Source organism: Limanda limanda, chromosome 21 (genome assembly GCF_963576545.1).
Source record: "Limanda limanda chromosome 21, fLimLim1.1, whole genome shotgun sequence".
Lineage (NCBI taxonomy): Eukaryota > Metazoa > Chordata > Actinopteri > Pleuronectiformes > Pleuronectidae > Limanda > Limanda limanda.
The window spans coordinates 19,197,327-19,207,785 of NC_083656.1; the positions used below are offsets into that span (position 1 = coordinate 19,197,327).

At 40.1% G+C, this 10,459-nt stretch overlaps 1 protein-coding gene across 1 annotated transcript in view; it reads right to left on the reverse strand.

Moving 5' to 3' along the window:
* The window catches only part of ca10a (carbonic anhydrase Xa), a 288,939-nt gene extending 279,375 nt beyond the window's left edge, over positions 1–9,564 (reverse strand). The window contains exon 1 of the mRNA XM_061094461.1: positions 9,504–9,564. Coding sequence (XP_060950444.1) covers positions 9,504–9,564 — 61 coding nt within the window. The remainder of the gene's footprint in view (positions 1–9,503) is intronic.
* Positions 9,565–10,459: the final 895 nt, after the last annotated feature.

Here is a 10,459-nt window from a genome sequence, read left to right on the forward strand (position 1 = left end):
GGGAATGACAGTTCTGTTCTCATGAACAGGGTGATGGGATCAGGTAGTAGTAAAGACTAGTGCAATATTTGCCGGACATGCGCTATTAGAGAGAAAATTCACATTATTTTCACCAAAAAAACTCCTGAAGTTAACTGTTTTTACAGCTGAAAATTACAACTATATTGTAGCTGTCAGAATGAGATCAAATACATCTGATCATCTTCTAAATAATCTTCTAAATAATGGATCTAAATTTCGTTTAAAATAAAAATGAGTAAAAAACGTTAGTCATATCATGCAACGATGATTTTATGAAGTAGCGTGGCATCATGGGACTTCTACTCACTACTGCCGTCAGCGCAGTCAGCTTCTCCCCGCGGCCAAATTATCTGCAGAGCAGGTGATTAGCATTGGTAAAAATTCTGAATAAAGCAGTTGACGTTAAAAATCCTCTTGCGAGATGAGCTGCCACTTGGGTTTGCTCAGGGTTTTTTCTTTGACGACTTTAAATCCAGACATTCAAGAGGTTTTTGCCAGGAGCTGAATTGTCTGCAGAGGTTTTCTCCAAGTGATTAAACGTATTAAAGATATTGAATCAAGCAGTTTCACTTTTAAAATAACAATTTCTTCTGCTGTTTGGCTGACACCGGAAGCCTCTGCACAGTTGTGAGCTGAACTCTCACTTACTCACATTGTTTCTCTGATAAGTTCTGATCCAAATGTCACACAGCAAAACTATGTGTCATTATACCTTTAACAAATAAATCCCCATTGTTAGATGCACGTGTTTTTATTTTTATTAATTAACTTTTGCTACTTTTTAATGCTACTTTCTGATCTTTTGGGGCAAATCTCAAGTTGTTCATTCAGATTTCCAGTTTTTTTTCAAATGCTAAATGTATGTGAACATGTCAAAGCTTTGTTGATAGCGTCAGATTTTAAGGTCGGAATTCTCATAATGTGAGTGTTGCTACCATCTCTGTCTCCAAACCAACCAGTCAGAATATCAACAGCTTTTTCTTAAAAAAGCCAAAATGATTGATGTGGAAAAGAAAAATCTCATGGACGCTCTGAAATAACTCTGGTGGATTGTTTTGCTGAATTTTAAACCATTAGAGCGACATGACATGAGTGAGGTTGTACACTATGACACTGACTGCCATCAAGAATTTATTAGACCATGTCACATAGTGTGACGTGCAGTGAACTTATGCAATCATGACTTGTCCAGTCTGACTCCTCTTCTCTCTCTGAAGTCCAGAGCTGTACCACTGTCATACAGACAAAACATAGTTCTCTAACAAAAGCCAACAAACCCTTTAAGCTGCATGTCCGTTTTTGACTCTGTTGACTTTTAGCACATGCCATCACATTTTTTACAAAGGGAATGCAAGTGACCTTCACTTCTACTTCCCTTCGCTCAACAGAGATTTGTGTCAAAATGACTTGGGTCCTTGGAGGCTGAAGTCTTTGCAGTGTTTATTTTATTATTTTTGTTTTTGCTTTCAGATTATTGTCACAGCAAAACTGGACGCTTGAAAGTTCAATAATTAAGTCCAGTCATTAGGGAGCTCTCATATCAAGAGAGGCAAGTCAAAATCAAATCATCCGTCCTCATTTTCGAGACATAGTCTGTGAGTCAAGCACTAGACGAAGAGTTCGAAAAAAATATAAAATCTGACAGTGAAATGATGATGATTAGTCTCAGTTGTCTTAACTCAAATGCAACTTGATTGCTGATTGCTGTAAAGTCATTTACTGTAATGAACATGACGTGAAATATCTCAAAGGATACGACCGACGTTAATCTCCACAAACAGATTCTGCGTGTGAATATGCATGAGTCAGTAAGCGAGGGGCAAGATTTGAGGGCCCGGAGCCGTCTGGTTTCCGTTTCTAGTTTGACCAATTACATTTGAGCAGGCTCCGGTCGCCTGCGGGTAAACAGTCCATGTGGAGAGCAAAAGAGGTGGAACACATTGACCGAAATGCATCAGCTTTTTATTCTATCTTCTTTCAATATGCCGATAGTTGTTGATAAACATTCACCAAAATGTCATCTGGACCTAAAACACCTAAAAAGTACTGTTGTGTGTGTTTTGGTTGGAGAAATGTTCAAATCCTGTGGACCCGTTGGACTGTAAAGAGAATGGAAGACGGCCTGGATTCCTGCTGTCTACACGAGATGCATCAAATATTGGCTGCTGTCCCCAGAAGCGTGTTTGATGATAGACGATGGCCCATCGTTACTTAATAACAATAATTGCTACTGAACACAATATTATGTTGAATTTTGTACTTTCTATTATGGGAAGTGGTTGCACACATTTTTTCTAAATCCAAATCAAAACATACATTTTAAGTTCTTTGAAGTTTAATTGTGCTTATTATTTTTTCAGTAATTTAAAATTCAACTCAAAATATATTTTGAGTTGATTTTTAAATTACTGTATATGTATGGTTTATTAACACATTCAAATTTGTTAAAATTAGTAAACATGTAACACTTACAATGGGTCAGGATCTATTTTCTGGCAGAGAGATACATACACTGAAAGAACTGGGTTTATGTTTATTTTAACAAGTAACTTTTCCTCCATTTGTACATTTCTGTCAGAGTAAAGAAAAAGAAGAGACCTTTTCAGTGTTTGTATACTGATCTGTCACAGTGTGGGGATGGGACAATTTATGCTGAAAACATGTTTAGGCAAAGCTGTGGTGTGAAAAAGTAAAAAAGGCATTTGTGTGTCTGAACAGATGGAGAGTAGCAGCCAAAACTGTTTACTCGGCACACTGTGTCAAGTCCTGTTTGAAAATGGCTTTTTGAGCACTTCCAGGCAGAGGAAGCAAACAAATACTGCAGGAGAAAAGATAATGTAAGGAGGAGAGGTGGAAATCACTCCACTGAATGTTTGCTATAACCCAGCACTTTGACAATATATTCTTGCCCTGGCCTTTTGCCATAAAAGATATAAACTCTATAAGAGTACACACAAGTCTGTATAGATCTCGCCACAACTGGAGTCCACAAATCAATACACTCTTTTTTTCTCTGGAATATCTGAAACAGCCAGACTCTTCTGTGTATCTGGTTGGCCTGATTTTCGTAATCTTTGATTTGGTCATTAGAGCAAAAATCCAGCCTAAAGGCAGAGTAATTACTTCTATAGTGGTAGACAGTTTAGTCAATACACGAGGGCATTAAAGATATATCTCCCAAAACTACAAACCATGGAAGCTCTTATACTGAAGTGGCCCAGACTAGGTTCTAAATTCACTGCTGATAAATGATTCTGATTGTCATACTCGATTCATTTTGAAAAGCATAATTTCATTTGGATTTTGGTTTTATCAAAACCTAATCACCTATCAGGACTCTTATTGGCCCTGGCCCCTGAAAGTCCCAGACCCAGTGTCAGTTGGTAAATAAATTAAAGATTCAGTGTGTAGGATTTAGATACATCTAGAGGTGAAGTTGCATAAATAGTTCATCAAAACTAAAAAGGTGTTCAGTTTGTCCACTTTGGACGACTGTAAAAACATGGCGGCCTCCGAGGACCTGTTCAAGAAGTAAATATAAAGTATTTCGATATAATTGGATCATTCTAAGGTAAATTTACATAATTTTATCAATTTAGGTGAAACAAACAAGTGAAAACATCACTAGGATTATTTTATATTCAATTTCTGCCAATAGATCCCTTTCACCTAAATCTTACACACTGAGCGCTAATGTGTTCCAGATTTTGTTGAATATTTTCAAAATCAACAACATTGGACAGTAGCTGTCCATTTATTGGTTATTTATGCCTACAGACAGAGTGGATGTCTGTGCTGGAGAAAGAGTCTTTGTAGTTTGTGAAGGAAGTCCTTACACAGTCAGCCATGCTGGGGTGAAGTGGTTCTTCAGCCGTAAATATCTGGAGATGCTCAGGATATCACAGTGACCTTTATGCCAATATTTTGTTTTTGTTGCCATGGAAGACAAATAAATGTCTTGGTCATTTTGGATGATATCTCTCCAAATTGTCCTTGAAGGTTTTGAATACTGGGTTCTGGGAAGGTACGCAGTATAAGAGGCCTGAAATACAAATAAATAATAAATGGAAAACACAGGTAATAGCTCAGTGATCAACTAACCAGCTTAAAATTGAAATCATATCATGATCTTGTAAAAATCATTGTTCCTGCCTTCACAAATCTGCTGCTAAATTGAGTGTATGACTTATTTCCCCCAGATGCAGCGACAACACATACACACACACACACACATCATAAACACGTTTCTTTAAGCGTGCAATGAGCCAGATGTTGAAGTGATAATTGTCAGTACAATCTTAATGAGTCCAATTCGGTTTTATTAGTAAAGTACCAGATTGCAACATACATTAGCTCGAGGCACTTAACATTGTGAGGTCAACACCCTACAACAACAGTTCCCACAATGAACAAACACTTGAGAATAACATCTCCCTTTTAAGAGGAAGAAACAAACAGAACCAGACTCAAGTGGTCAAGCAACAGTCCCTTTATAAAACCAATCAATTAAATTCACTATATCCCGATTTTTATTAGGATCTGCACCACATTACAGACATTTTTAGGTATCAGGCCATTAAGTATTCTCTTAGAAATACTTTAAAGAAGCCCTGTATCATAATGTTCAAGAAAGTGAAAAGAAATTCCTGGATCCGGAGCCACACTAGAATGTCTTCCCTGACCCAGACCTTCAGCCAAGTGTTTTAGTGTAATCCTGACAGACAAACACACAAATGCAGATGGAAACATAACCACCTTGGCAGAGGTGATGAATAATAAACAAGAATAATAAAATCACATTGATTCGTAATAATGTATTTTCTGGCCAAATTACTACTATCGTATAGTATTTTGTTCTGTGTGTGGGTGATAAATAGAAGAACTTTCAAGTTTTTGGGAAGATAAATGCATTTTGGGTGGTGCTCACCCTTTACAAGCTCTGTATTGTTCCCTCACCCTCCCTGGGTCTAAATCTATTCTTGAGCTTATTTTAGGAAATAGGGTTTGCATGGTGCCAAACACACTTAACTGAAGTTGTGTGTTTAAAACTACAAAAAGCTACTTGTCTGAGTCTGTAGGTGAAAAAAGAATATGTGTGATTGTTGTGAAGTGACACTTAGTGTCATTTCCATTTTTCAGATTGGCTGTGATCCTTATGTACAGAGTGCCAATAGGGTCCAAAGATTTAATTATTTCCCCTGCATGGACACCATAGTGGGTTAGTCTGGCCCTGCATCATATCCATACCAGTGCTGTATATCTATCATCTATATACATACTGCCTCTGTTGAATAGCTATCGGCATATAAAACCATCAGCATGCATAACACATGAGGCCTCCTCCATCATGCTATAGTTGGATTGGACTTCAGGGAAAATATGCAGTGTTTGTCTTGAGGAAAATAAATAATACAGCAAATTACAGGCCAGTGATCAAATGAATATGACATAGATGAAACAAGCTTTATGGATTTCAATGGAGACTGAGTAGGAGGTTTAACTTCAAACGTGCTATATGTAGCCTGTGTAACATCAAAGCACCATTGTCAATTAACCATGAAACCAGGGTTTAAAATTAGCAGTCCATAATGAAATGACACCATAGTCGTGAGAAAAGCTGTGTCGTCCTTTACTAACTTACTGTTCTGACTCATATTACTCATGTAAGAAAACAAGGGATTAAACACACTTTTGCTCCAATATTTACAATAAAAAAGAAATATAAGGGAGGAAATAAAACTGGTGGAAAATCAAAATGGAGTATGAGGCTTCAAAGTGGAGACTCCAGATGGAGTTGTCACAACTGTGTGTTAACATCAGTATTTATTGGCCGTCCCTCTTCCCAAGTATAGAAGTGGATTTTTTTTGCAAGCATTGAAATAACTGCTTTAAAACAGACATGAGATAAAATTCCAGCTGCAATATTTTGGTCCAGAAGTACTGCCCTGGTTACTCTGGATAACCCACAGACTCAAAACAATTCAAGCATATAATAAAAAGGGAATAGTAATACATGAAAACTAAAATTATAGAAAAAGAGAAGCATCCTCTCTTGTCTCTAATGAGCCTAAAGCTCTGGGGCATGTTAGCATGCAATTTGCATACTCAGCTCCAACTGGGCAGTTTTTTTTTTCTCAAGTTGCCACAATACTGGAGCAATACAAAGTAGTTCAATTCCCCGGTGATGAAAGTCCTGGTAGCTCATTAGAGCAGCTAGGCTGAAAATTTTGATATTAACAATGGATCAAGTGGTTATGTGTTCCACAACTTCACTGTTGAGGTTCAGTCTCACCGATCCAGTCACAGCAGGGAGCCCACTTCAGTTTTTGAAGAAACTGTATATAATGGCTCCATGACTATGTATTAATATATTAATGTGGCAAAAGAATTCCACCTGTTTTCTGAAGAAGAGCACCGTTTTAAAAAGGGTCCCTCCCCTGAGTTAATGGGAGGTGCAGGGAACCACCATGCTGGTGCCCTGAAGACAACAGCACGATGGTTGTGCTGAATATGTTGATGAGGGTAAAGATTTTGGGGTCAGAAGCTTTCTAGTTCGACCAATCACAACTGAGCTAGCTTTGGCTGTCCGCAGGTTCGCAGTCTGTGTGGAGAGCAAAAGAGGCGGAACACAATAACGGAAATGCATCGACTATGTGCTTTTCAAAATAATTGCTTTAGCCAAAATGTCCTCTGAACCTAAAACAACTAAAAGAACATGTTGCTGTTTGTGTTTTGCGTGGGGAAATGTTCAGCTCGTGTGATAATAGAAAGTGTTGGACTATAAACATCTTGCCCCGGATAGAAGCTATCGACATATGAAGCCCCAAAATAGTGTCCGTTGCCCCAGAGTCTACTTTATTGAGAGAAAATTGCTCTGATTGTCAACACACAGCGATTGTTGCAACAGCACTGGCTGTGCCAGACATCACATAAAGCCCTTTAAGGTACTTACAAGGTTTTACTGTTGCTCCTGATATTTTTGCTCCTTCTCAAGAGTCATCATTCGGTCACAGTCAGAACACATAGACAAGCTACATATCTGTGTATGTAGCATAGTAAGTGATTTGCACTCTACAGTGATACTTGTCTATTGTGACTAAAGGTCTATAGCAGCTTAGAAATGAAAAAGAAAAAAACTCTATTTATCGACTTCTGTCCGCTTCAAATTAATGACTGCAGCTTGTTCTCTTTTCAAATGACTTAATGGTGCCGTCCCAGTGTCCACAAAGTGTCTGTCTCTGTCCTCTTCACTGTCACTGGACCGACGCCAAACGTTGCCTCTTGATTACATCACAGATTAAAGTCTTGGCACGAAGTAAATGCTCATGTTCACAATCCAGGATAAGCTGTGCAAGATATACCAGTCTCTGCCTCTGTAGTCCGGTGTGGTCCCATTATCCCAGCGGTGGAGGGAAATAGCAAAAAGTAGAAGTACAAAAAAAAACACGAAAATCACTACTTTAACTTCTCTACTATAGTAAAAGTAAGCAAGTACTAAGTAGTAGTGCGTACGTAAATGTACTTGCTTGTTGTATCACACCACTGCATTAAACTTTATATAAATGTATTTAATGATAACAATTGACAGATAATTCAGCCTTATTCAATCAGCCTTATTCAATCAGATATTTCTCACTTTCACAAACCCAATGGAAATCAAAAGGAATATTTTAATGGACAAGTAATTTGTAACAAAACAGTGTTTAAATATGTGAACCAATGATTCCAAGTCAAAATGGATGAGAAATCCTAAAATCTACACTACTACACATCTACACATCCCTACAAAGCCAGAGGAACTAAGTAAGTACTCCCCACGAAAGAGTGAAGTGACCCCCATCCATCTATCAGCTGGCAGGGGGGCTGGAGCCAATCCCAGCTGACATTGGGCAGGAGACTGTGTACACCCTGGACAGGTCACCAGTCTATCACAGGGCCGACATACAGAGGCAGACAACCATTTACTCACACTCTCAGGATTACAGTGGGAGGAAAGTGGAGCGCGGTGCAGGTACAGAGAGAACATGCACACATATCCAGCAGGTTCACACCCTGGAGCTTCTGGCTCTGAGGCAACAGTAGCAACCACGGGTGTCACATTTCATCTATCATCTGCCAATGTGCAACTTGACATGTATTTATGAAATACAATCTAATTCAATCAGAGGCAGTCATTTAAATAGTTTATTCTCGTTGGTTTAAACAAATAAATGTTTAATGTCCATCAACATGGAGGTTAGGTCTAAAAGGATTAGAGGGAAACAAGGTGGATGAACTGTGTGTAGATAATGGTGATGTCTAATTACCACAGTGACTCTTTCTGTTGCAATGTGTTGTGACCTGTTTGGGCTGGTATTATATTTTATAATGCTGAAAAAAATGACGAATTAAAACCTTCCTAAACCAATCAAACATAGAGGGCTTGGCCTGGCGAATGACGTAGTTCTGCTGAGAACCTGAAGGCCAAGGTAAAAAGAAAAGATCCTCGTGTCTGTCCTTCTGTTCTACGATAAAATGCCATATTTTCAACTTATGTCCAGAATACAGCTTTTACATGTTTTAGGCGTGTCCATATTTGAAAAGAAAAAAAACACAATTATGAATATGTGCCCAGATATTTTTTAATTCTCTGAACAAATGTCCAAAACTGGCGTTTAAAAGATGCCAAATTGCGAGAGTGATAATATTGAATGTTTTCATGAGGCTGTTTTTAGGTTTTAGGTCATTTAAAATGTAATTTAAACACACCAGACCAACGCCTGGGAACTAACAGTGTCAAGTCAGTGCCGGTAAAGAGTCACGCATCCACCAGAACACTGTAAAGTGAGGAATAAACTGCTCCATTCGGAAGTGCCTGCTGTCCTCGGACGCATCTCCCCGCACGGCGCGCACAGACAGAGCCGTGACAGGAGCGTGACCTACACCGCAGCATCCGCTCACCGGTGCGCACAGCTGCTTTATTTAATATTAACTCCGGCTGACCTGCCTCTGGAGCCCAACGCACTGCACAGAGAGGGAAAGCACACATGAGAGGGGGGAGTGTAGAAAAAACGTCCGTGGAGCAAAAAGAGCGTAAAAACAATCCGTAATGTTCATTCTCATCGAAAGAGCCCACCCATGTCATTCGTGCGTCAGAATCCTGCGCATCCAGAACTGGAGGCTATAGTGGCTGTCTTGGGTCACACACACACACACACACACACGCACACACACACACACACACACACACGCACTGAGAGATATTTAAGTGGACTCACTACGGATTAAACCATCAGGAATATATTAACACTCATTTTGGCAATTATCTCCCTCCACCTGCCACCGTGCGTCCCGACAAGCACTCTTCGTGGATTAGTGCTTTTTTTTTTAACTCTCCCCAGCCAAACCCCGGGTTTTTAAAAGGCTTAAAGACCATTTATCCGTGTTTATTCCAAGGCACCTGCCCCCCCCCCCCAAAAAAAAAACGACGCCCATAAACTCACCTGATATGCAGACAATGAAATTGGCTTGAAGAATGAGCAGTATTTCCCAGATTATATCCATCCTCTATTTTCATTCCACGTACATTACGCACAAATTAGGAAAGAAATGGTGGAAGGAAAAAAAAGGGGGGGGACGAAACGGAGCTTTAACAGTTACAGATGTCCTGTCCTCCCAGGCTGGATCCCGCTGCTGAACACCTTCCACCAGGTATCTTCCACACCAGACTCATAGCAGGTGCCCAGGGCCTGAGGAACAAATCTTCCACGTTCCCACCAGTGTGTATGTGTAACTATTCCAGAGATGGTTTGAAGGGAAAAAAAAACTCCGGGGCAAAAAAGAAGCGAGCCACAACACCGATCCTGCTGTCAGTTCACTGCGTTATTCCTACGCGCGCCCTAGAATCCATCCAGTCCGTCGCCGCGTTCACAGAGCGGACATCCCGTCCTCAGCACAGAGAGTCACACACATGGCCGTGTGAGTGAGATCTGTGTGTGTGTGTGGAGAGAGAGAGAGAGAGTGAGAGAGAAAGAGAGGTGGGGGGGAGCGTGGGTTAACGAGGTGGGACAGCCGCTGGATGAGACTGGCACCTGGAGACGCCTCACAACTCAGAAAACTCGCATCGCCAGGTGGCGAACCTCCGATCCACACTTCTGCCCGTCACTGCAGGGAACCAGCGTCAAGTGGAACGGGGTGCCGGCAACGCTTCCCGGTGTGAACTGTCACAATAAGAGCGTTGGTTTACTGACCTGGAGGTGGGAGGTGGGAGGGGGGGAAATAAAACAGAACAAATACAAATCAGTTTCGGATGAGTTTTTACGCTTTCAAATGCAACTTTGGGATATTTGTTTCTGTTTGTGTGCAAAGTATGCGACCAAAGGACGAGAGCAGATAAATGAAGGAGGTTTATAGATACTCAAAGTCTCAAATTACTGCATCCAGCTTAAAATGTCAAAAA